This window comes from Podarcis vaucheri (assembly GCF_965113315.1).
Source record: "Podarcis vaucheri genome assembly, chromosome: 1".
Classification (NCBI taxonomy): Eukaryota; Metazoa; Chordata; class Lepidosauria; order Squamata; family Lacertidae; genus Podarcis; species Podarcis vaucheri.
The window spans coordinates 24294458-24321036 of NC_138759.1; the positions used below are offsets into that span (position 1 = coordinate 24294458).

The 26579-nt window shown below is 43.7% G+C and overlaps 1 protein-coding gene and 1 long non-coding RNA gene across 4 annotated transcripts in view; one reads left to right on the forward strand and one right to left on the reverse strand.

Moving 5' to 3' along the window:
• The window catches only part of CCDC88C (coiled-coil domain containing 88C), a 102064-nt gene that overhangs the window by 67859 nt on the left and 7626 nt on the right, over positions 1 to 26579 (forward strand). For all 3 annotated transcript variants that reach the window (XM_082231832.1, XM_082231831.1, XM_082231833.1), the window contains 11 exons: positions 1370 to 2440; positions 4009 to 4136; positions 5704 to 5845; positions 6513 to 6701; positions 8219 to 8380; positions 9837 to 10114; positions 11112 to 11255; positions 15876 to 16062; positions 17069 to 17214; positions 19212 to 19301; positions 20277 to 20515. In XM_082231832.1, the coding sequence (XP_082087958.1) occupies positions 1370 to 2440; positions 4009 to 4136; positions 5704 to 5845; positions 6513 to 6701; positions 8219 to 8380; positions 9837 to 10114; positions 11112 to 11255; positions 15876 to 16062; positions 17069 to 17214; positions 19212 to 19301; positions 20277 to 20515 (2776 nt within the window). The remainder of the gene's footprint in view (positions 1 to 1369; positions 2441 to 4008; positions 4137 to 5703; positions 5846 to 6512; positions 6702 to 8218; positions 8381 to 9836; positions 10115 to 11111; positions 11256 to 15875; positions 16063 to 17068; positions 17215 to 19211; positions 19302 to 20276; positions 20516 to 26579) is intronic.
• LOC309538915 lies at positions 20524 to 22440 on the reverse strand. The gene is made up of 3 exons (XR_014222496.1): positions 21695 to 22440; positions 21159 to 21662; positions 20524 to 20778 (listed from the first exon to the last, which is right to left on the reverse strand). It is a non-coding gene; the product is annotated as an uncharacterized lncRNA (long non-coding RNA).

Genomic DNA, 26579 nt, shown 5'->3' on the forward strand with positions numbered 1-26579 from the left:
AGAGTCAAGAGGAAGTAACTCAATTTTCATACTGCCAGAAGCAAAATTGAGTTGCATAAGCAGTTGTGTATGGATCAAATTTATAAAAATGCTGAAAGAATTGCATCACCTTTGCTGCTGTTCTGAATAGCTTCAAGAATTCATTGAAACAACGAAAACTGTCTTATACCTTATATTGATCCATCTAACTCAGTTTTGCCTACCCTGACTCCCATAACAGTCCACAGGAACTCTCTTGCAAAGTGACAAAACCAAAATCCTAGGTATACCTAAGTAAACAACTCCCATTGTGCTTGCTTAGTCACATCATCTGTTTGAGTAATATTTGGGCAGAATAAAGAGTAAACACAACTCAGTTCAAGGTGGTGTGGAAATTTCCACAGAAAACCGAAACACTCTGCTTCCCCAAGGTTGATTGGGATATCCCAGACAGATCTCTCAGGCCATCTCCTCCACAACTTTAATCCTGCATTGGGAATGTCTTGACACTGACACTGCCATGCTCTGGCACCCCGGGACCTCATAGCACCTCCAGCCAAACCTAAAATGTTTGGCCTACAGTACTTGTCACAGAGGTGCTAACTGCTTGCTAGCAGGACAGCGTGTCCATAGTGCTATGAGATTTAATTTTATTTATTTATTTATATACCACCCTATACCTGGAGGTCTCAGGCCAATTGAAATGACACAAAACAGAGCAAAAGGATTATTGAACCAGGTGTATAGTATTTATACTCAAGTATGGGTGGTGCTGTGGTGTAAACCACGGATCCTAGGGCTTGCCGATCAGAAGTTCAGCGGTTTGAATCCCCGCGATGGGGTGAGCTCCCGTTGCTCGGTCCCAGCTCCTGCCCACCTAGCAGTTCAAAAGCATGTCAGAGTGTAAGTAGATAAATAGGTACCGCTCCGGCAGGAAGGTAAACGGTGTTTCCATGCACTGCTCTGGTTCGCCAGAAGTAGCTTAGTCATGCTGTCTACATGACCCGGAAGCTGTCTGTGGACAAACGCCGGCTCCCTTGGCTAGTAAAGCGAGATGAACGCCGCAACCCCAGTCATCTGCGACTGGACCTAACGGTCAGGGGTCCCTTTACTTTTACTTCTTGAAATAATGCAATTTCTTCATGTATCTCACCTGTTTGGTCTAGGCTGTGTTTCTTGAAAGGTGAATTCCCAAGGGCTTGTTTGCAGCTTTCTGGTACTGAATGCCTGGGAAGGTACCATTACGTTTATGTCCTTCTCGTGGACTTCCCTTAGACATCTCCTTGGCAACTGGGGGAGCAGAATGCCAGACTAGTTGAGCTTTGGGTTGGAGGCAGCAGGGCTTTTTGTGTTTGCCTAATATACCATCTTGTTTTGTTTCTGAATGTAGATAGAAGACCTAGAAAAGGAAACGGACCATCTCAACCAAGTGGTTTTGTCTCTGAGGCAGAGGTCTCAGGTCAGTAGTGAGGCCAGGGTGAAAGACATTGAAGTGGAAAACAAAGTACTCCATGAAACGGTTACAGAGACCAGCAGCAAGCTCAGCAAGCTGGAGTTTGAGAAGAAGCAACTGCAGAAGGACTTCGAGCAGGTTAAAGAAAAAGTGGAAAGAGTAGAGGAGATGGACAAGGAGCTTCATCGACTAGAGAGGGAGAACGAGCAGCTCACAAAGAAAGTTGCTGCCATGAAGATCACTACGGAGAAAGTACAGGTTCTTGAGGAACAAAATGGGAACTTGGAAGTGGAAAACAGGAAGCTGAAAAAATCCCTGGACACCTTGCACAATGTTTCTGTCCGGCTAGAAAGCCTAGAAAAGGACAACAAGGAGCTAGATGAAGAGAACCTGGAACTCAGGAGAATGGTAGAGACAATGAAGTTTGCCAGTGCAAAAATGGCCCAGATAGAAGCAGAAAATAAAGAGCTAGAAAGAGAGAAAGAAGAGCTCAGGAAAAACGTGGAGATGTTAAAGATTCTGATCAAGAAATCGGAACGGCTGGAGCTGAGTTACCAGAGTGTGAATGCTGAGAACCAAAGACTCCAGCAGATTATAGAGAACAGCAGCAAGAAAATCCAGCAATTGGAGAAGGAACTGGAAGGCACTGAAAATGAGAACCAAACCCTCCAGAAAAATTTAGAGGAGCTGAAGATCTCAAATAAGCGGTTGGAGTGGCTGGAGAAGGAGAAGAAACTGTTGGAGCAAGAAGTGTCCCAGCTGGATAAAGACAAGAAGATACTGGAGAAGGAGACAAAAAGACTTTGGCAGCAGGTGGAGCTGAAAGATGCTAATTTGGACGAGAACACTGCAGAATTGGCAGCAATGGAGAAGGAAAAGAGAACACTAGAAAGAGAACTGGCTAGGTCCAGAGACTTGTCTCATAAGATGAAAGAATTTGAAAAGGACAATAAAGATCTCCTAAAGCAACTTGCCATTGACAAGAGAACATTAGCTACATTGAGAGAGGTGAGTACATGTAACATTAGTGTCTTTGTCCGAAGTGTGCATTTTAGCATGTAGCATATTAGAACGTTTTATACAGGGTGAGTCCTTTAAAAGAGGCCCCATGGATACAAAGTACAGTGGTACCTCGGGTTACATACGCTTCAGGTTACATACGCTTCAGGTTACAGACTCCGCTAACCCAGAAATATTACCTCGGGTTAAGAACTTTGCTTCAGGATGAGAACAGAAATTGTGCTCCGGTGGTGTGGCAGCAGCAGGAGGCCCCATTAGCTAAAGTGGTGCTTCAGGTTAAGAACAGTTTCAGGTTAAGAACGGACCTCCGGAACGAATTAAGTACTTAACCCGAGGTACCACTGTACACATATTCCATGGGGCCTCTTTTAAAAGACTCACCCTATATATAACGTATAGCCAATGCAACTGAGGGAATTAGGGGGACACTATGTGGCCATTTGGAGCATAACATCTTGTCATGGCCCAGAGAGGGGGCTGAATTCTCATTACCATTTCTGTTGACCTCAGGCTTGTTGGAGCCACTTTTTAAATTTTTTTACTAGAACCCCAAGGTGTGCCAACCAGAGCCAGGTAGAAAAGGCATTAGACAACACAAAATAATTGAAGAACACTGTGACCCCTAGAAACTTGTTATCTGCAATTGAGCTGAGCTTAGTTTATAGTCCTTTCCCCCCAGTGTCTACTTTGGTTAACTTTCTTCATTGCAGCAGCCTAATGTAAATGAACAAAGTTCATTTGTTGTTGTTCATTTTTGAACTAATGGAAGTTCAGATCCCAATCTACCTTCTGCTCACCCCCGCAATAGGTGATGTGCACTCTCCTCTGTGATCCACAATCTAGATGTTGTAGAGTTATTAGTAAATCACTGCCTAGTGCCGACCTGATTTCTGAATCACAGAAGAGAGAGTCATATTTCACAGGCAGGCTGTGATTTCAAGAACACAGAACATTGAAGTCGTAAATCCTCAGCAAAGGTTTCTTCACAAATTAAGGCCTGGTTCACACAGTTAAAATAGGCTGGTTCCAGAGTGACTTTGCTCAAACACCTGCTAAGATATTAAGCCAAGTTAAACATGAGCCTTTGGCTTGTACACAGAGCCTCTTTGATTCCTCTTGTACTGTGGCCCACAATTGAACTGGGAAGTTCCCAGTTATCCATATCTGTTTGTTTCATACAAACTGACAAATTTTACAACAAGCCAAGATACCAAACCATACTTCAGAGTTCTTATTATGTCAACTTTTTTGAAAGCTGGTATCACAGTTTGCCGGTTCAGACTAAATGTGCAACTATGGTTGATTAAGGACTATTTGGTTTAACTGTGGTTTATCACAAAGATAAATTCAGTTCTTCATCCAGTGCAAATTTTTATCTTGAGAAGTATTGTACAGTAGATGACATAGTTTTTCTTCCCAATAGTGACAACTGTGCAAGAAAAGTCTTCTGTGAAGTGGCCCAGAGGGCTTCCAAATTCTAATATTGTTGTAAAGAAAAGCAATTATGTTGTCTCTTTCACTGTTAGGCTACTAATTAAGTTGGTCCTTATTTGCAGGATTTGGTTCTTGAGAAGTTGAAGAGCCAGAGATTGTCTAGTGAGATGGACAAGTTGGACCAGGAACTGGAGAAGATCGGATTAAATAAGGAGCTGCTCCTAGAGACTGATAATGGCAACAATGAGAAGTGAGAAGACCACCTTTTTGTTTTGGAAGGATTTCTGGCACATTTTGCCTCAATTTCCCCTCATTACAATTTCCTAGGTTCTTTGTACTCTTGTCAAAAGTTTGTGGGATTTCTCTGGTGCTCCTATTTGTTTCTTCTAAAGGAACTAAATTACCACATTACTTGTTTCTAACAGAAGCTTCTATAGGTAGATGAAAGTCTCCTATTAGTCCTAGAGTTGCTGTGAAGTTGACTTTCTCTTCAAACAAGGCTGTCAACAGAGATGCCAGCTGCACAGATGTAGGGACATCTTGCAAGCCATAGTGAATTAAATATGAAGTTTTAGCTTCACTGAGTTTCAGTGAGATCAGGGATTTACTTACCGTAAATATTGCAATTTTGCCAAGTAATGGTTCTGCTTTCCATATCACTTGCTATTTGAATTATTCTCAGGGAGATGTGGATACATGGCATCTGCAAAAATATCTGTAATGTAGTAGAATGGCATGAGTACAAGGATTTACCTTTATTTTGCTCTCCCTTCCAACTGCACTGTTCACCATAGGTGGCAGTGCTACTGTATGTTTAACCCAGTGTGGGGCCCAAGTAGGTCCTCCAGGTCGCCTTGTGTGGCCCACCAAACCATTTGGGCAAAGGCATGCACACCTGCCCTAAATGTGTAGCATCACATATCCCATCAAGTACCATTGTGACTGGCCCAAAAGGGGTTTTCCCTGTGCTTTGCTGATTGCCAGGGCTTACAGAGTACTGTGTACAAGGGCTTCACAAGCCCCAACTATCAGCTGGCACAGTACTTGAGAAGAGCTTGCAAACAGAGATGCACAGGGGGTTGTAAGCCCCAGTGATCAGCTGATCATCAGGACTTGCAATGGGCTACGGCTTTGCCTACACAGTTTGATTTCAAGTTTGACATCGTTGTGATGTCAGGAGATTGAAAGGAGCATAGCTTCACCCACCTGTCAAACTTGGCCCTGGGGGTTGTAATGCAGGAGATAAGGATCTGGCCCACTGCCCTGCCCATACCCAGTTCTCTATACCTGGTCTAGCAGCATGCATCCATGGATGCCAGTATACAAGCCCCCACCCCAGGCCAGTCCCCATACAGCATCCTTTTACGCATGTCCGGATGTTTTTATTCTAATTTCCATAAGTAGAGGTAAAGGGACCCCTGACCATTAGGTCCAGTCGTGACCGACTCTGGGGTTGCGGCACTCATCTCGCTTTATTGGCCAAGGGAGCCGACGTACAGCTTCCGGGTCATGTGGCCAGCATGACTAAGCTGCTTCTGGCGAACCAGAGCAGCGCGGGGATTCGAACCACTGACCTTCTGATCGGCAAGTCCTAGGCTCTGTGGTTTAACCTACAGTGCCACCCACGTCCCTAACCCCATAAGTACATCTCTGCAAATGAGAAAGTAGGATACTGATGGAAAGTCAATGGTTCTGTGGGCTCTTTTCTAATATTCAGGAAGAATGGCTGAAACGCCTCAATATGGCAGAATTTTTGCACCTGAATATGGCAGAATTTTTGTGCCTTTCTCATTACTGATATGGTCATTGTTTCACAGGAAGTATAAGATACTGGAAAGCAAAACTGAATGTGACCTAAAGACAACGCTATCCAATAAAGAAGAGAAAATTGCTGTATTGGAGGCCCAGCTGCAAGAGTTTCTCACCTTGAATCAGCAGTTACAGAATGAACTAAACACCGTAAGAGGGAAACCTTTGCTTCATAATATAAAGGGTGAAACTGCATGTTATGAAAAATTGATTGTTTGAAAAGCACGTGGGCCACTTTTTATTCTGGAGAAAAGCGAACTGTGGAATTTGTACTCCATCCAGGTCGTGAAATTGTACCCAATGCACACCAGTTAACTGCCTATCATGTCGCCACCCCTGGCTGCTCTTTGCCTTCAAACATGCTGTATGCAGGGGCAAATGGCAACTTTGTGTGTTTATGTAGTTCCATAGAAAACCCATGTGGGGCCCTGACAAATGTTGCCTCTCCTACAAGAAGTTTGGGAAATACTGGCCTAATGAAGTCTTTAAAAACACAAATTATTCAAGAGATAGATTGCAGAAATTCAAGACCCAGAAAGCAATGACAGGTTGTTATACCCAATGTACCATCAGTGTAAAAACAGTTGAAAACAGGTTTCCATATACATTGCAATGTTTGGGTTAAAAACCTCACAAATATTAATAGAAAAAAGCAATAAAAAGTAGTAGTTAAAGTGATGAATGCTGAATGTTTTTAACAGATATATATGGTTGTGATCATCTGTTTTTTGATAATGGGTTTAGGGTTAGGCTAAGTTACTCCTGTAGACTTCACAGTTCTATTTATTGGCATATTTACAAACAATGTGTATTACAGATGAGGAGGGACTTTGAGGGTGCCAAGCAGAAGCAAGAGGATGGAATCCTTCTGCAGAATTCATTGAAGCAGCCCAATGAAAATTTGGTTTCCTGTCATCAGACAAAGGAAAAGTGGGAAAAGGGACACAAAGAAGCAACAATGGAGCTTCTGAAAGTAAAAGACAGAGCTATAGAACTGGAAAGGAATGTGAGTTTTGTCCTTTACTGGGTTAGCTTATTATGTTCATCCTATGTGATGCACTGTAGCCAGTGTTGCACTAAGGTGAATTCACTTAGTGGTATACTTGTTCCAACAAAACACTTTGCTGACGGTGGAACCTCGTTGCACAAGAGACATGCATAAGCAGGTTGCTGATAGCTTTGTTTCACGATGCATCGCTCAATCTGTTGTGCAACAAGTTTCTTCGAGTGCAGCTGTTGCATTGGGTTCTTCTCTTGAGCAGCTTTAAATCTCACCTGTCCACGTTAGCGTAAGAGTCCTGGCACTAGCAGACAGATAATGTTGGGTACAGCCCATTGATGGTTGATTTCTGTGTATGTGTGCTGAGAGGGAACCACGTGCCAATTACACAAGCCTGTGGCTCTGAAAGCTCTGACATATTTTCCTCTATGGAACTTCTCTCTGTAGGAAAATCATAATGTGTGGAGCATCCCTTATTTTATGAATCTGTTTAAAACATGTATTACTCCTCATTATGATAGCAATCCCAGAGCAGGCTACATTAAAAAATAATCAAAATACAACATGTACAATGTAACATCATAAATAAATATCCCACGTTACTCTCAGTAACTAAAACTAAAATATTAATAGCAAACAGGCAGTAATGTTCAGCAAATGCCTGAGCAAAAAGGTAGGTCTTCAGCTGGTGCCCAAAACTCAAGATATTTGATGCCAGCCATATCTCTGTGAGGAGCCATAACTGAGGGGCTACCCCTGAGAAGGTCCTTCCTCTGGCATGCATTTTCAGAATGCTTTCTCTTCACTTCATACTTTATGTCAGTCTTCTACAGTATTACACCTTCTCCCATACAGAGCTCAATGAATGTGCCTGAATAAGAAAGAGGAACAAAGCCCTCTTTTCTTTTGCAGACGCTCATTATTAAGGCTGGTGGTTTCCAAGCTTCTTCCACCTACAGGCAACCCTTTCCATATTCAGTGGTCTGCCAAGGCATTCATGCATTCTGCAGAAATTGCTGGTGCACATTTGATGGTGTTTGCGCACACTGTTGACACTGTATCGGAAGAATGAAAATGTGCCAAAACATACTCAGCACACCTTTGTTTGCATATTGGAGATGATCTGCATTGGTGGGCAATTCAAGAAACTGTCTTGACATTATAGACCTTGTCATTAAGACATCCCTGATTAGCTTCCTAAGGGTCCCAGTTCTCTCTTGAACACAGCTTTAAACCATTGATTTAGGGGAAGAAGGATGGAAGTCCACTACCATTGCTGCTTCATTACCTGTATGAAAGTCTGGGGTGCAGGGTACTTGCAACCATTATTTCCTGCTTTTTTCTTTAACATAGGCAGTATTGGCCCCACTTTAGCATCTATAACTTTTAAGGGTACTCATGAGCTGTTTGCTTGTGAAAAATGGAAGACTGTGTAGGCTCCCCTTGCGTCAGAGATGCTCTGAAGAATCTGTAGCTGCTGAATCTTTTTCCTCCTGCCTTTTCATTTCTGTTTCTCCTATCAGAATGCAGCCTTACATGCAGAGAAGCAGCTTCTGAAGGAGCAGCTAAGACATTTGGAAACCCAGAACACCTCCTTCAACAATCAGATCCTGACACTACAGAAGCAAAATGCCTTCCTTCAAGAGCACAACACTTCCATGCAAACACAAACAGCCAAGCTCCAGGTCAGGAAAATCCCTACTGTGCACATCTGCCAGAAACATTTTAGGTGGCTCAGTTTAAAATGGGATGGAATTAGCCAATTTCTAGCAAAGGTCTTATCATTTTGAGTCCATCTGGTGGTAAAGAAAGATTACCCTCTCCTACAAGGTTATGAGATTAATACATTGGTGTATTTTCAGGGAAATTGAGGTATGTTTTGATTTTATGGGCGTGATTCAGCTTATGACTTCTGCTTATGCAACGGGGCTTTCTCCCCTTTCCTCCCACCCCCGAAATTGGTGGTCAGGAGAACCCCCAGAACTGAGGGAGGAGAGGGAGGATCATTCCCTCTAGCAAGCTGAAATGTTTGTGCTAATGGAACGAGTGGAAAAGCACAACACTGGATTTCACCCTTTCTTTTGTTCTTGATTTAGTGCTGTTACGTAATTTGGAAAACTTAATGCACAGGTGGAAAACCTGATACACTCCAAATATTGTTGGATTCCATCTTCCATCATTTTGTGTGATATAGTTCTCAGCTCAAACAAACCAACAAACCAAAATGTGCTTAAAAGTGAGCTTGTTGGCTGTTGGGTCAATCCATTCCTTCCCATTCCCACCAAAGGTAAACATCGGAAACCTGAGTTTGTTGTTAATGGATGTTATATTGCATATTGCAATATAGCATGCACATCTAACAACAATATTTATTTTAAAAATGCATATATTAGGACAAGATGCATTTAGAAAGGCTTGTATTGGGATCAAAATTTATTTTAAATATCCATTTTATGGTTAAAATACATGTTTAAATTTGAGTTTTTATATTGATTTTTTTAAAAATGAAAATGAAGGACGGAATGGACTTGTGAACACACACGTGCAAGACTTGACACATTCCAGAGACACATCCCTCCCTAGTATGTGTTCCGCGGGGGATAGAATCCTGCCCTCCCCCCCCCAAAACTCCACTCCTTTAATTTCCTCCCCAGCCCAGCTCGGAAGTATAAAATATTTAACAACGATTGTCAAATCAGGGTACGGTACTGATAAAATGCAATAAAAACCATGCAATCAGTATGCAGTAATCAATAAAGCAAGCAAGAACACATACGTAATCAAATGACTCATTGCAAAGTGCAGCAAGACAAAGTCAATCAAAGGCTTGGGTGAATGAGTAGGTCTTCAATTGGCACTGAAAACTCAGAAAGGTCAACACAAAGCACACCTGAAAAGGAAGGAAATTCTGCAGTCAGGGGGTGCCTGGGTAATTAATGCCTTTCTTCAGTTGCTCCTTATTGATTCCCCTGTCAAGAGGACATTCACACTAGATCTTCGCATATCAGCAGGTAGGTATGAGAGAAAGGTTCTCTATCAGGCATTCAGTTCCAAAGTGGTGTAGCAGTGCAAGCACCTTTTATATAATTTACCCCTGTGTGTGCTGATGAAACGTTTCTTGATTCTCTGAGAAACTTTTAGGTGGAGAACTCAGCCCTAAATTCGCAGAGTGCTTCCTTGATGGCCCAAAACGCTCTACTCCAAAACCAGCAGCTGACCAAGGAGAACGAATGTGACAATCTGTTGAAGCAGAAAGATCAGCTCAAGGCAGAATACGAGTCCCTCCTGCAAGACCACGAGCACCTGGCCTCGCTGCACGAGCGGCAGTCGACAGAATATGAAATGCTGATAAAACAGCACAGCTGCCTCAAAGCGCTTCATAAAAACTTGGATCTGGAGCACAAAGATCTGGGAGAAAGGTTAGTGGGTCTTGCATAGCCTCTTGGAATAAATGAGTTATTCACATCTGAAGCCCCCCTGGGGGATTTACTGCAGGATGGGGTTGTAAAAAGGGTTGCCAACTTAAAAAAAAAAACAACTCACAAAAACAGGTCTCAGCCTTTACTTAGCAGTTTGCTCTGCAGATATTAGCAGATGATGTTTCCATGTAATGAAAAGCATCACTTGCAGATTTCAGCAGATCAAGCATCTGTTTGAAAGCACAATAACAGGCTGATCTGCACGTTCCCCCCCTGATGACTTGGCAACCTTCTCAAGTTCCTTGTGTTGGAAATATTGTATGTGCCAGTAGTTTCTCCTGTATCAGATGTTTGAAAATGTGTGTGTGTAAAAATATATAAATTACAATGTACAGTGGTGCCCCGCAAGACGAATGCCTCGCAAGACGGAAAACCCGCTAGACGAAAGGGTTTTCCGTTTTGGAGGTGCTTCGCAAAACGAATCTCCTATGGGCTTGCTTCGCAAGACGACAATGTCTTGCGAGTTCCTGCTGGTTTTTTTTCTCCCCCCCCCCTTTTTCCTAAGCCGCTAAGCCACTTATCAGCTGATCTGATCAGCAGATAAGCCGCTAATAGCGCTAATCCGCTAATCCGTTAACGGGCTTGCTTCGCAAGACGAAAAAACCGCTAGACGAAGAGAATCACAGAACGGATTCTTTTCGTCTTGCGAGGCACCACTGTATGTGGTTTAAGTACATGGAATAAACCAAAAAAATATGGATGTTATCCAGCCATAGATAAGAACTTTCAGGTCCTATCAATCCGAATCACAGACAATTAGGCATGCAAGAGAAGTTCCTATCTTTGGTTGCATTGTGGCTTATGCAAATACATAAATTTACAATAGACCACCAGAATCTGTTGACACAGAGAAAAATAATCTCGATTTTCTGAATCGTTTTAATCGTGAGACGCATTAAGGCAAAATGGCAGCCATTCTTTTATCTATTTCCTGCAGATATAACAGCTTGATACAACACAAATCCAAACTGGAGGAGCTGGAAATGGTTTTAAAAACAGAAAAAGAGGTTCTGCAGCAGGAAAAGAGAGCAAGTGCACTAGTGACCACGGAGAACCAGAAACTGAGAGAAGAGCTGGAAAGGTACACATCCTCAGAAATTATGCCAGCCCCTTTTACATGTTACTGGGCAACGCGGTACATTCCAGATAATAATAATAATTAATAATAATAATTTATTATTTATACCCCGCCCGTCTGGCTGGGTTTCCCCAGCCACTCTGGGCGGCTTCCAAAAAAATATTAAAATACTGTGATACATCAAACATTAAAAGCTTCCCTAAACAGGGCTGCCTTCAGATGTCTTCTAAAAGTCTGGTAGTTGTTGTTCTCTTTGACATCTGGTGGGAGGGCGCCACTACCGAGAAGGCCCTCTGCCTGGTTCCCTGTAACTTGGCTTCTCGCAGTGAGGGAACCGCCAGAAGGCCCTCGGTGCTGGACCTCAGTGTCCGGGTTGAACGATGGGGGTGGAGACGCTCCTTCAGGTATACTGGACCAAGGCCGTTTAGGGCTTTAAAGGTCAGCACCAACACTTTGAATTGTGCTCGGAAACGTACTGGGAGCCAATGTAGGTCTTTCAAGACCGGTGTTATATGGTCTCGGCGGCCGCTCCCAGTCACCAGTCTGGCTGCTGCATTCTGGATTAGTTGTAGTTTCCGGGTCACCTTCAAAGGTAGCCCCACGTAGAGCGCATTGCAGTAGTCCAAGCGGGAGATAACCAGAGCATGCACCACTCTGGCAAGGCAGTCCGCAGGCAGATAGGGTCTCAGCCTGCGTACCAGATGGAGCTGGTACACAGCTGCCCTGGACACAGATTTAACCTGTGCCTCCATGGACAGCTGTGAGTCCAAAATGACTCCCAGGCTGCGCACCTGGTCCTTCAGGGGCACAGTTACCCCATCCAGGGCCAGGGAATCCTCCACACCTGCCCGCCTCCTGTCCCCCAGAAACAGTACTTCTGTCTTGTCAGGATTCAATCTCAATCTGTTTGCCGCCATCCATCCTCCAACCGCCTCCAGACACTCACACAGGACCGTCACCGCCTTCACTCGTTCTGATTTGAAAGAGAGGTAGAGCTGGGTATCATCCGCATACTGATGAACACCCAGCCCAAACCGCCTGATGATCTCTCCCAGCGGCTGCATGTAGATGTTGAAAAGCATGGGGGAGAGGACAGAATCCTGAGGCACCCCACAAGTGAGAGCCCAGGGGTCTGAACACTCATCCCCCACCACCACTTTCTGAACACGGCCCAGGAGGAAGGAGCGGAACCACTGTATGACAGTGCCCCCAGCTCCCAGCCCCTCAAGACAGTCCAGAAGGATGTTATGGTCGATGGTATCAAACGCTGCTGAGAGATCCAGCAGAACTAGGAAACAGCTCTCACCTTTGTCCCTAGCCCGCCGGAGATCATCAACTAGTGCGACCAAGGCAGTTTCAGTCCCGTGATGAGGCCTGAATTGGCCAGATATAGATGCCTAAAGGGCTACATTCAGCCCATGGGATGAAGGTTCACCACCCCTGCTATATTGGCCTCCAACAGATTGGAATTCATTAACACCAGAGGACAGCACCTTAGCTTCCCCTGCTTTGGGATGGCATGGTTTATCCCATATCATTGCTAGGGGTGTATACAAACTTCTGCCCAAGTGATTGAGCCCACCTCATTGAAAACAGCAACAACAACAGTAATAATTTTATTTATACTCCACCCATCTGGCTGGGTTGCCCCAGCTTCTCTGGGTGGCTTCCAACACCCATAAAAATAAATATAGAACATCAAACATTAATAGTTACAATTGGATCTTACATAAAAAGTCACAATAACTTCAAAATAAACAACCTACTTCAAATAAAGCGGTATTCAACAATCCACTAGAATCTAACAGTTAACAGCAAAATCAAACATCAGCAAATAAAAATTAAACAGTCCATACCCATCAGCTACAATAAAGAATTACCAATCTATAATCAAGAAAAATAACAGCAAATCACAATGCATAAAATACCACAAAACATACAAAAGGATCAGATTGAAAAACAAGGACACACAACCCATAAAACTATCTTTAAAAACTATCCCTGAGCTACTCTGTTCCCAGCTGCCTCTGCTGCTCTCAAAGTCATGGTCTGGGAAAGGCTTCCAGGGCTGAAGGGTGGGGCAAGGCAGGTGGAAAAGCCATTGCCTGCAGAAAGTCTCTCTCTTCTCAGTTCTATGTAAAAGGTGAAGGAATGCGGGTGGTGCTGTGGTCTAAACCACTGAGCTTCTTGGGCTTGCCGATTGGAAGGTCAGCAGTTTGAATCCACACAACAGTGGGGGCTCCTTCTTGCTCTGTCCTAGCTTCTGCCAACCTAGCAGTTTGAAAGCACACCAGTGCAATGAGGGGCCACTAAAGGCGCATCGGAAGATGGCTGACAATAACATCTCTCCGACCCACACGAGGTAATTAGGAGGCTGTGATGGGAGTAAATAGCCTCCCTACCCCCCAAGGGTGGGGGGGGGGCTGCCCTTGCCTGCTGTGCCCTATACCACCCCCGAATTTGTGGGGATGGGGGCACTAGGCAGAAAGCCCTCCTGTGGATCTCGGCGCTCCTGGACGCTGTCTCTGATCCACGCCTCTAGCTGCAAGAACTTCAAAAGAAACAATTAGGAGGAAGCGAAGGCACATATTTCAAGGAAGGAGGGGGAGTAAAGACTGCTAACTGAAGAGATCTCTGATAAACAAGATGGGTCGGAGGAATAATAATAATAATAATAAATTTTATTTATATCCCGCCCTCCCCAGCCGAAGCCGGGCTCAGGGCGGCTAACAACAATCAAATAATCAGTCAAATAATCACACAATCTAAAAATATTTCATTATAAGAATTAATTAAATCAAATTGATGGCAACCAATTAAGCAAAATTCTGTGCAGGTTGCCAGAGGAGGGAGTCAGGCTGCGCCCTGACCAAAGGCCTGGCGGAACAACTCTGTCTTGCAGGCCCTGCGGAAAGATGTCAGGTCCCGCAGGGCCCTAGTCTCTTGTGACAGAGCATTCCACCAGTTTGGAGCCGCAGCCGAGAAGGCCCTGGCTCTAGTTGAGGCCAAGATAAATCATGAGAAGATACGCCAAGACTCGGTATGGCAAAAGGACTTGATGGGGGAGGGGGAAAAAACTTTCCTTCTTTTTTCCTCTAAGTGATTAACCAAGAATCCCCACCCCCCACAAGTCAGAAATGTCATTTTAATGACTTAAGCTGTGGATTTATGACTGTGGAGATAAATTTTCTAACCAAAGCATGTTTTAAGAAGATCGTGGAATGTATAAGGGCTTTGGAATGACGCAGTTAAAAATACCGTCACCATGTTTGCAAGTTCTGTCGGAGGACTTAAGTCTGGGAGGAGAAATAGAGCTGTTTTTATATTGTGGGTGAGCACTTTAAAGCGAGACTCCTCAGAGGGACTTAAGAATGACAGTTTTGCGATTAATGATGGAAAGAGCGATGTTATTTATGAAAGCGATGATATATGGAAACCATCTCGATTTGAGGATTGGACGAACGGAAAAATTCACACAGGATTATAATTGGTGTTTATCTGCTTAAGGAGATTACCAGAAGAGATCATAAAGAAAAAAGAGAAAAAATATACGAACAAGATGAGATGTGGAAACAGCAAGATAAGACTGGATAGAATTATGAACTTTATTTGGACTGATTTGGACATTAACGCAGTAGCAAGAAGATGATCGGAATCCCCCTTCGGAACTTGAAATATGGGTCCCCTCAACAAAATTTAAAATTCGGCTTTGTAATTCGGAATTTATGTGATGTGATTTGATTTGATTTGATTGGTCGGTTAATAAAAATTATTTTTTAAAAAAATGAAAGCACACCAGTGCAAGTAGATAAATAGGTACCGCTGAGGCGGGAAGGTAAGCGGCATTTCCATGCGCTCTGGTTTCCATCACAGTGTTCTATTGTGCCAGAAGCAGTTTAGTCATGCTGGACACATGACCCAGAAAAGCTATCTGTGGACAAATGCTGGCTCCTTCGGCCTGAAGCAAGATGAGCGCTGCACCCCATAGTCGCTTTTGACTGGACTTAACCGTCCAGGGGTCCTTTACCTTTTTACCTTTTACCTATATAAAAAACATGGTGTTTGCAAGTACATTGCATATAGTTTAGGTATGGAATGTTTTTATAGGCCTTCCATTATACCATTGTCTTTTTAACATGATGACGATACTTTCTGTGTCTATGTTGTATATTTTTTTCACCCAGTAATCTCCTTCCCTAGTCATAGGCAAAATTTTGGGGATATAATGCAGGATATTATCTATCACAGGACTGAATGAACAACTGAAATATGAGCCTAGAAAATGCCAGTATTAAAAACATACACCCTCAAACGCTGCTCTGGTAATTATTTTGGGCAGGGCATAATTGTACTTAAATGGAGTAGGATTAAGTTAAAACCTTGCTTTTGGAAAACAGAGGTACCATTGAAACTTGTAATCCCTCTCAGATTTTACTATTAGCAGATCTAATGCTTGACTAATTATTTGCTAATAGAAATAGACCTGCCTCTTTGTTTAGAATTCAGAAACACTGTATTCTTACCCTTCAGAAGGACCAAGGTTTTAACTGTTCATTTCTGGTTTGAATTGCTGTTGGAGATTTGGACAGGGAAGCAGTGAGATGTTTGGCTTTTCCTATTTAGGGTTAATTTCTTGCACAGCAAGCTCAAAGCAGAATACGAGGGGCTTCACGTCCACACCAAGGAACTGAAAACCTCCTTGAATAGCTCCCAGCTACAGCTGAACCACTGTCAAGCTCGCTATGATGAGCTGAAGGAGCAGTACCAGACCATGGACATTTCCTTGACTAAATTGGACAACCACTGTGAGGTGAGATCTATGGACCAATGAAATACAGGTGGTTATTGTTGGGATCAGGAAGACTTTGCCAGTCCATAAATAGATGGTGCCTCATTCACAGAGGACCGTAAGCCATGGAAGATCACTCCCACTTCACTGCTTCTCTGTGGTGCAAACAGGAGCAACAAACCACAATCCTTGGTGTAACATTAATGTCCAATCTGGGAGTTATGGCTTCTTTCACTCCAAGCAACTGGTAAGCCAAGAACAAACCTTGGCTTCGGATTGTCCTTTGTTTGGAGTGAAGCAAACAACAATCCCTGGTTCAGCCATACTGCGAAGCCCAGGAAGATGGATCGTTGCTAGCAAGGAGAAATGAAGTGAGAGTTATCTGCGTGTTTGTGGTAAATCATTTACCATGGTTTACTGTCATGTGAGAATGCAGCCAAAGGGAGCAAAATGTAGTGGCGTTGACTTGCACTTAAATGTCAGTAATTTGAAGGGGAAACCCTGGTGTTGGGCTTGGGTTGCTGCCAAATCCTTAAAAAGTGAGATGGGTGGACTGGAGAACAGGATGGGGTTGGGGAGCTCACCTCTTCCATGCCTTCATCTTTTCCTGTCTCATAACTGTTACTTCTTTTTTTAGCTTCTTTATTCCAGCAGGGACTCAGCTTCACAATGCACTTGAAAGCTCCCCCCACCTTGCTTTGTTAGGGTTTCAGCATCACCCAAGCTGGATTATGCAGCCTGTCATGCCTAGTTTCACTCCCAGTTAAAATCAGTGAATGAATGGCAATGAAAGCGATAGGCTACCACAATATAAATGCAGCAAACAGCCAGTAATTTATTTGAGCGAGACATACTTATGCATGTGCATCTTAGCACTGGTGGCAGTGGTTTGGCACTCGCTATCTGACCGCCAAAGTAGTTGGTGAGCTTTAGGGTACAAAGGACCTTTGGCTTGGTGCTGTTTTATTAATGGTGAATAGACAAGCGCAGGTAGGGGAACTTCACCTGTGATGTGTCTGTTGAATAGCTTCTGGCTCGCCTAAAAGGAAACTTGGAAGAAGAGAATCATCATCTCCTGAGTCAGATCCAGATGCTGAGTCAACAGAACCAAATGCTGTTGGAGCAGAACATGGAGAACAAGGAGCAGTATCATGAGGAACAGAAGCAATATATGTAAGACTCCCCTCCCCGCTTATTTATCATGTTGTCAGTGAGACTGTTATTGAAGCGTGGCGATGAGGGTGCATGGAGACATCCAAGGGGATATCTGAGTCCCTTGGGCCACATTACAGCCAAAAGTCAATTTAAAAAGCTTCTGAGCAACTGGGTGATCCCTTTACTCAACTTTACGCAGCTTACAGAGTATTGCATAGATCCCTGCTCCTGCACTTGAACAACCTGATGCTAGGGTGTGAAAGCAGATGCAAGCTGCAGAGAGTTATTTCCTGAAAGCACTGTACTGACTGCAGTGTGAGTTGCCACACCTAGTTCAAGGTGTTGGTATCAGTGTGCAAAGCCCTAATGGCCTGGGATGCCAAGTAGCTAGAAGATAAGCCATTGCAGACCTCAGTGGTTGGCAGGCAATGCCCTATTGGTGTCATCACCACTGGGTGCTGCCTGTCTGGTGTGAAATTGTGTCAGGGCCTTCTCAGTAGTGGCCTCTTGCTCATGGAATGCCCTCCCTGATGAGGTGCACCTCTCCCCCTAATTATTAACATTTAGGCATTTTAAAAAATGATACTAATCCTGTTCATCCCGGCATTCGATGGCTGAAAGATATTGACTTGTATCCAACTCTGCACAAATGGATTTCCACTCAGTGGGACTTCCCCTTCCTCTCCTCCTCCTGTGCACCCCCAAAACTTCTCTAAGGGCTCCCCCAAAGTCTCTGGAGCAGATTTTGGGATTGTGCTGGGGACTGCAGGCAGCAATAGAGGAAGGAGAATGTTCACTGCACATGCAGAAGTTTGTTACGGTGCTGAAACTTGTGCTGGATGCAACCCATTGTTTCTGTCAACTTAATTATTTCTATAAGGCTTGTTTTTTTAAAAAAGGGATCTTTTTGCCATCCTGGGTTTCTTTGGGAGGAATGGTGTGATTTATCATTATTATTTCCCAATATATAGTGCAACTGTGCAGGACACACTGATGCCAAGTAATTGGTTTAAGAAGTGCAAGATACTTAACTAATGATGTTGCCAATTATCACAGATAATCCTTATGATGTGCTGTCTAGTATTAGCCTCTATGTATAATTCAGATTTCCTCTGGACCATGAAGAGCAGCCTCCCAAGCTTCGTCTCAACCTGTGGCTGAAACTTTGGAAAGTTGCAAAAGCGATTTGCAACAAGACATGGAGGGAAATCAAGCCCTGAGACTTGCCTGAGACTTGCCTGGTGCACGCAAGCCTTTAAGTGCGCCTGAAACCCCAAGTACTCTTGAATGAGTCATGGCAGGCAACAGCTAGAGCAGCAGTCTTGTTTCATTCACTCGTAGTGTATATAACAGGTTAAGGCCAGCATGCATACATAAAGGTAGTTCTGGGGTTTCTTTTTAAGTGTCAAATGTGCTTACCTGGCATATGGCAGATTGAATGATGCACCTGGTAAGTTATGTAAAATTTGTTGGGACAAGCTGCAGGTATGAAGGTGTGAGGTTCTATTTCACATGGTACTGGCTGATCCCTAAACTTTTAGCAGACATGGTAACAGCCCTGTACTATCCAGGCATCCAACTACATTGTCCAGAGGCCCAGATATACTGTGTGGTCATTAAATCCTGCCATGAACTTGTCGTGATTGTATTGAACATATTTTGACTTAATCTACCGAGGTAGTTTAGCTCACACGTTCCACAAACAAAACAAAACCAGCACTTTCCCCCCCTCAAGGACTGCAAACATTTAAAAAACCTCCTTGTTGTTTTCCTGTGCTTCAGCTTTTTGGTGGTGGCTGCCCTACCAACTAGACGGCTGACGTGCTTAATCATGAAGCTAATTACTTCTGTGTGATAGGTACTTTCTCAGAAGGGCTTTTCATCGCTCAAAATCCTGCCCTCGGGGACACGGGCTTTGTGAGAGTTGAATTATTAATTATACTCAATTCCTAGCAAGTAGAACCCTCTAAGTGCTCATGTCTTGTTTTTCCCCTGCCGCTTTGGTTTTTCAACAGTGACAAACTGAATGCATTAAGGCGACACAAAGAAAAACTGGAGGAGAAAATAATGGATCAGTATAAGTTTTATGATCCGGCTCCAAAAAAGTAAGTTTTCTCAAGCTGAAATGGCACAGGGGCAGTCCTCTCCTAGGCAGAAAGATGCCCCTTAAGTGTGCGAGGGCAACTTGTATTGCGAGGGCCTTTGTGTTTGGAAAGGCGGCCACTTACTGACAGTTCTTGCAGTCTAGAAATTCTGTTTATTGAGGCACAGGCATTTCCTCTTAGGGAAGATATTGGGGTTGGGGGGGTTGGTCACACCTTGCAGGTTTCATCATGTGTGGATGCACAGATAGTCACTGTTGATAAGGCAAGGGTGGGGGCGTTTTTCAGCCCGAGGCTGCATGCCACCGATGAGTAGGGTCAGAAGCAAAAGTGAGTGAAGCTACAGATGCAACTCTTACTTTGTACAGTAAGCTACATTTGCCACACAAAAGCCAAAGATCTCTAGACACCACACAGACCACTTTTCTCCACCCTCCATTCAGGCCAGCAAGATACGCAGTTCAAGGACATGCAACATCCAGGCAAAAGCACTTGAGGAAGGTGCCAGTGATGGGTAGTGACCTGGGGTGAGTCCCAAGGGCCAGACAGAGGGGCCTAGAAGGCCACATTCAGCCTGTGGGATGAAGGTTCACCACCTCTGCTATATAAGGCTCATAGATAAGGGCACTGGTGTCCGTATGTATCTCAGCAGTGAGCAATTACAGTGTTAAGTCCCCATCTTTCTCCCAGAAGGGTTTTTAATGAATGGAATCCGAAAAGGTCCTCATAAGTGACAACAAATAAAAAATTCATGGGATGTTTGTCTATGTGAAAACTCCATGCAGGGTCTTTGCCCAGTGTTTGGTTTTTAAATCCTCTGGCAAAACGCGGCCCAACTTTTATTGACTCAGGGAATGTCATCTTCCTGATGCCAAGGCAGTTTTCACAGTACTCTTTTATGGTGGAGAGAAAAGATAAGCATTGCACTGTGCTAAAAACACGAAACAAAATGATTGCTGCTCCTTCCCTCAATAATAGGAAAAACCACTGGATAGGAGCGAGAGCCTTGGTTAAACTCATGAAGCCAAAGAAAGAAGCTACAAGAGAACGGTTGAAATCCTCAACAGAGAGCCCTCCATGGCACTCAGAAAGCACAGACACAGCTGGGTCACCATCGCCATCACAGCTGCCCAAGCAGCAGGAGAATCTGGAAAACACCTCCGCAGAGTCTGGCTCGGTGGAAGGCAGAGAGCAGAATAATGGACCTATGGGGAAAGGTAGGTGGTGTTGCACTTAATGGATAGTTAATCAACTGCTGGTCTGTTGGTGCTGGCAAGGTTAGCTAGCTAAGAAAAGAAAAAAAGAGTGCAATTCAGCCACAGCTGAGCATTTCTGAATGCCACTGAAATCAAGTGGGAAATTAAGAGTGAAGCACATCTGTTTTTTTTAGTGGGCTATTTTAAATGCACTTTCATGAGGAAGGGTAGACAAGGAGACCACCTTGTGGAGATGGTAGAAATCGAGAGAATAGTGGTACCTTCTGGTTCCACAGAGGGACGCGGGTGGCGCTGTGGGCTAAAGCCTCAGCGCCTAGGGCTTGCCGATCGAAAGGTCGGCGGTTCGAATCCCCGCGGCGGGGTGCGCTCCCGCTGCTCGGTCCCAGCGCCTGCCCACCTAGCAGTTCGAAAGCACCCCCGGGGGCAAGTAGATAAATAGGTACCGCTTACCAGCGGGAAGGTAAACGGCGTTCCGTGTGCGGCTCTGGCTCGCCAGAGCAGCGTTGTCACGCTGGCCACGTGACCCGGAAGTGTCTGCGGACAGCGCTGGCCCCCGGCCAATAGATGTGAGATGGGCGCACAAACCCCAGAGTCTGTCAAGACTGGCCCGTTCGGGCAGGGGTACCTTTACCTTTACCTTTACCTGGTTCCACAGAGGTGATGGTCTCTCACCTGTTTCATAGACAACATGATAGGGGAGTGGGTGTTGTGCTGAGAAGGCAGGTTGGAACATGTTGTCGCTTTCCATTCACACATTCAGTAAACATGGGATTCCTCAGTGGGGTCGCACCTACTGACCACTATCTCTGTATGTTCAGTGGAAAGTTTCAAAAAGTGTGAGTATACCTGGTACTCTGTAGGTGCATAAAGCCTGTATGTGTGATTAGGAAGTTCATTGGTACAGGGTTCCCAGTTGGAGGCGAGAATCTACAGAACATCTAGCTCCTTCTCACTTTTTGCTGAGCACACTGGCAAAGCAGAGCTAGGAAGCATAATCTTGAGCCTATGCTTACTGAAAAGAAGGTGGGCAGCCGAGCGTTGCATGAAGAGAAGAGGAGATTGGGGTTAATGGCTGATGAGAGAACCTAGAGGGATTGGGGGGGCGGCAGGATTTGAGGTTTAGGTAAAATGATTAGCTCTTTATTCCCTGCCCCCCAACACATACACACACACACACACACACACACACACACACACACACACACACACACACAAATACACAACCAGCAGAAGCAGGAAAAAGTATGCAGAGCATACTTTCCCATTCTAGAATAATGAGTCCTTTGGAAAGTGGACTCCTTTAACTGCAAACACAGATGGAGAATTATGTTGTACTGCCTGGTGTTCTTGGGTGCTCCATACAAAGTGAGGTTGGTTTTGCTGTTGCAGCAATGTCCCAGTTCACCACTCTGGAGCTACCTCTGAAAATGAGTTCGTACTTATTTATACAGGGTTGCTAAACAGTTTTTTCTCGGGATGGAATGTTGATTTGCTTTTTAAGCATGGATTATATTGAGGTTGCAGCCACTGCTTATCAAACTTCTGAGATGCAACAGGGGTCAATATACGTCTGATAAACCATTTTCCAGCATATTAAGCTCTGCCATTGAAGCCATGGCTACTGTGAGTTGTGGATCCTCAACAATGCAGATACGGAACTCCCATCACCCCTGACGGCTATGGTTCATGGGAGCTGGAGTTCAAACATGTCTGAAGAGCCACTGATTCCCTACCCCTGTTCAATAAGGAGCAGAGTTTTTAGTTTGGGGACCTTTTGCCCACCAGATGTCAAAGAGAAAAACAACTACCAGACTTTTAGAAGACATCTGAAGGCAGCCCTATTTAGGGAAGCTTTTAATGTTTAATAGGTTATTGTATTTTAGTGTACTGTTGGAAGCCGCCCAGAGTGGCTGGGGAAACCCAGCCAGATGCAGATGGGCGGGGTATACATAATAAATAATAATAATAATAATAATAATTATTATTATTATTATTATTATTATTATTATTATTATTAATGTTGTTACTATTATTATTTTATTTTATTTTTCTGAAACTTCCTACTATTTGGAGGTTCATCAGGCACAGTCTGTTTTCTGGGGAGGGCAGTGTGAAACATAAAACTTTTTTACTGAGCTATCAGCACGAAGATGGAGTAAAGTTTTTCTTTTGCTGCTGCTTCTGTTTGAAGGTTTTGCTTATTCTGATGCTGTGGTTTGGTTGTCCTGCCATTGCTGCTGCTAAATTAGACTTCTTGTCTAGTGGTTTTTAGATTATTATTATTATTTACTTCATCTTCAATTTTATTCTTATTTTAAACTGCTTTGGGAGGCATTGTGACTGAAAGATGGTTTATAGTAAATAAATTTATTTTGGATTACTGAATACTAAAAGTATTACTGTCACATGTCCTATTAGACATAGTAGTTCTCTGAGTTTATCAGATTCATCCAAATGTCTGGGTTTTTTAATGGCATCTCAACTCAGCATGTTTTCTGAGTTGATTGCGTGAGATCTATTAAGTACTGTTTCAAAATTAATGGATGGAGATTTTGCACTTCATGCTGTCCAAAATATATAAAGAATATATAAAGGTTCCTCCATATAGTGCAATTTACTATGACATTTTATGCACTCTGAAGGTGTGGCCCATCTCTTAACATTAGAGGGAGTAATTAGGAAAGAAATGGTCGCACAGAAACAGTAAGAAAAGTGGGAAAGGTTGGTAGCGATTTCAAGAGACACAGGGTGTTGGTTGGTGTTTTTCATTTTATAACCAGCTGTTTGTCAGTAAGAAAGCAGAGTATGTTACACTAAAATGCAACTAATAATTATTGACTTGGAGGTAAAAGCAATTTTCAGGGTTATTGGAAAAGGCTGGCATTTATTAAAGAGCAGGAAGAAAACAAGAGCACTGAGTGAAATTCTTCTGAAAACTTTTCACAACTTTTCTTTATGCTGTACAAATATTTTCTAAAGGAACTGTGTGTGTGAGACCCATGTGACACATTGGGAGAGATGGAAGGTGCATGATATTAACTAGCTGAGACTTAATCCAGAGGAAGTTAGGCCTCAATTGTATTTGTAACTTGTGGAATTTAAGTGCTTAACCTTGTGCTAAAGTCCCATTGTGTTCAAATGTGCCTTACTTACTTTGCAATGTATACAAGTGTATGGGGGGAAATGATGTGAAATCTTAATGTAGACCTTAATTATAATGGTAAATGTGTGACCATAGTACACATGCTGGTTCACACAGCCCAGTAAGCCAAGTTATGGCCTATGAGGAACACAAAAATAATGTACAGGCTCCCAGCGAGGAGCTCATAACTACTTTACTTCTCCCCGGTTTCTCTCACTCTTGTACCATGCTGAACTAAGCCATGATTTGGCTTAGTGTGTTGTCTGTGCCTGGGCTTGTGGGCTCACTAACCACAAGCTGCAGCCAGAGCTGAACCACAGGGCATTAATAGGTATCTCTCCTGGATCAAGAACCACGTAGATGCAGCTCATGAAACGGGGAATGCTCTGTGTCCCTTCTCATTTACAAATTCTGTAAGAGATGCTACACAAAGTAAAAGCATATGCCCCCAAATGATTAAGAAATGCAGTGATATTTCTAAACTGCAGTATAGTGGTACCTTGGTTCTCAAACTGAATCCGTTCCTGAAGTCCGTTCCAAAACCAAAGCGTTCCAAAACCAAGGCGCACTTTCCCATAGAAAGTAATGCAAAATGGATTAATCCATTCCAAACTTTTAAAAACAACCTCTAAAAACAGTAATTTAACATGAATTTGACTATCTAACGAGACCATTGATCCATAAAATGAAAGCAATGTACTGTACTATAAAATAAATAAGGTAGTATTGTAGATGATAAAAATTAAAATTATTTTTTTTTTCTTACCTGCACTGATGATAGTCATTGTTTGGATTGCGGGGGGTGGGGTGGGGTGGGGGGCTTTTATCCATTTCCACAGTTACACAATCAATCATTCAGTAGATGAACTGGGTTCCACACAGTCACAAAAACAAATTTACCGGAAAAGCCTCAAACCACAAAATAAATAGCAAAAACAAAAGCGCCAAACTTAAGCCGTTCCAGAAGTCTGTTTGACTTCTCAAATGTTAAAAAACCAAGGTGCAGCTTCTGATTGGTGCAGGTGCCCTGGAAACAATAGCCGACAGCCACATCAGTTTCCAAAAAACGTTCAAAAATCGGAACACTTCTGGATTTTTTGGCGTTTGAGAACCAAGGCGTTTGAGAACCAAGGTACCACTGTACAGAGAAAAACAGCAGATGTGTCTATTGCATGTATGATTTTACCATGTATGTATAATCGTAGATACTATTGGCTGTGGCTGCACCATTTTCTCATCTAATCCCTCACCTGATTTAGTAGTTGCTGTAGAATAAATAATTGGTCCATTTTCATGTTTAGCTGGTCTCTTGGTTGTTTGAAGTACATTTTAGTTATTTCTGTTACTTTTTTTTCTTCCTTTCTTCTTCCTTTTGGGATCTCTGGGTGATAACACTTAGCTGCTCAACGCAAAAAGATTCCCTTTTTGAGAAGCACAAGCAAGCCCAAAGAAAAGTCTCCCAAGTCTCCATCGCATCATCCGTCTCCCTCTAACCGCTTCCGGTTCTGGCCGTCTTCTGACATCCCATCCTCTCCTAAAGAGCCACTTTCTTTCTCGGAAACGGGAGATCTCTAACACCTTCTCTTATCATTTATTTTCAATGCATTTCTGAATAGATATATATACCAGACTTATAACTTCTCTACATACACAAATTATAGACGTTCAGCATATCATTGACACAAACTAAATCCAAGCTCAGATCAAGTCAACATGGACTACATTTCCCCCTCAGTAAGATGAAGAATCTTTTATTGCACAATCTGGATCGTTTCTTCACCACAGTACACTCTAAAGGAACACACAGTGCCCATTTCTTTACAGGTGATGGTGCACATCTTAAGTAAGTGGGTTTGCTGTGTGCTTCACTGGTGTGCCTCATGTCCCGTCCAAATGCGGAGATGAACTGCTGTCGCTGCGTTGCCAATGATGCATCCTCTTTAACTGCCTCTGCATATTCTGTGTTAAAGATTCCTTTTATCTAACAGACCCTTTGCAGCACTCACCCCTTCCCGATATGCTGTTTGTCTGTTCTCTGATAATATTGCAATGTAGACATCGAAATATAGACTTAACCATTGGCAAATAGGGACGCGGGTGGCATAGGGACGCGGGTGGCGCTGTGGGTAAAACCTCAGTGCCTAGGACTTGCCGATCGTATGGTCAGCGGTTCGAATCCCCACGGCGGGGTGAGCTCCCGTCGTTCGGTCCCAGCTCCTGCCCACCTAGCAGTTCGAAAGCACTCTAAGTGCAAGTAGATAAATAGGGACCGCTTTATAGCGGGAAGGTAAACGGTGTTTCCGTGTGCTGCTGTGGTGCTGGCTCGCCAGCTGCAGCTTCGTCACGCTGGCCACGTGACCCGGAAGTGTCTTCGGACGGCGCCGGCTCACGGCCTCTAGAGCGAGATGAGCACGCAACCCTAGAGTCGGACACGACTGGCCCGTACGGGCAGGGGTACCTTTACCTTTATTGGCAAAGGTAGCTGAATGTTATGATACTTGAGCCCAGGCATTGCCAGTGTGGAAAAACCTACAGATCTTTGCTGAGCTCCCCGCACTCTGCACCAGTGCTCAGGAAGAAGGATAGGAACCACAGCCCAGCAACATGGGGTGAGCACCATGTCAGCTGCTCCTGCCGTAACCTACTCTAATTTTTAGAAAGTGCAAAATACTACTATCCGCAAAACGTCCAGTTTTGTAGTGAAGAAATGCCATTGCATTTTGTCTCCTTTTTACATTAAAAAAAAATTGTCCAAAGCAAGAGGTGGGTGATTTTAAAATGTTTGTTAAGTAAGAGTAACTGTTCTGAGAGAGCTGACCCTAAATAGGATGTGCATCACATCAGAATGTGCAGCATAAGTCACTTTTGTATTACAACAAATGTCTGTCCTTTTTTTACATGTAGATGACTAGGAGGCAGCAT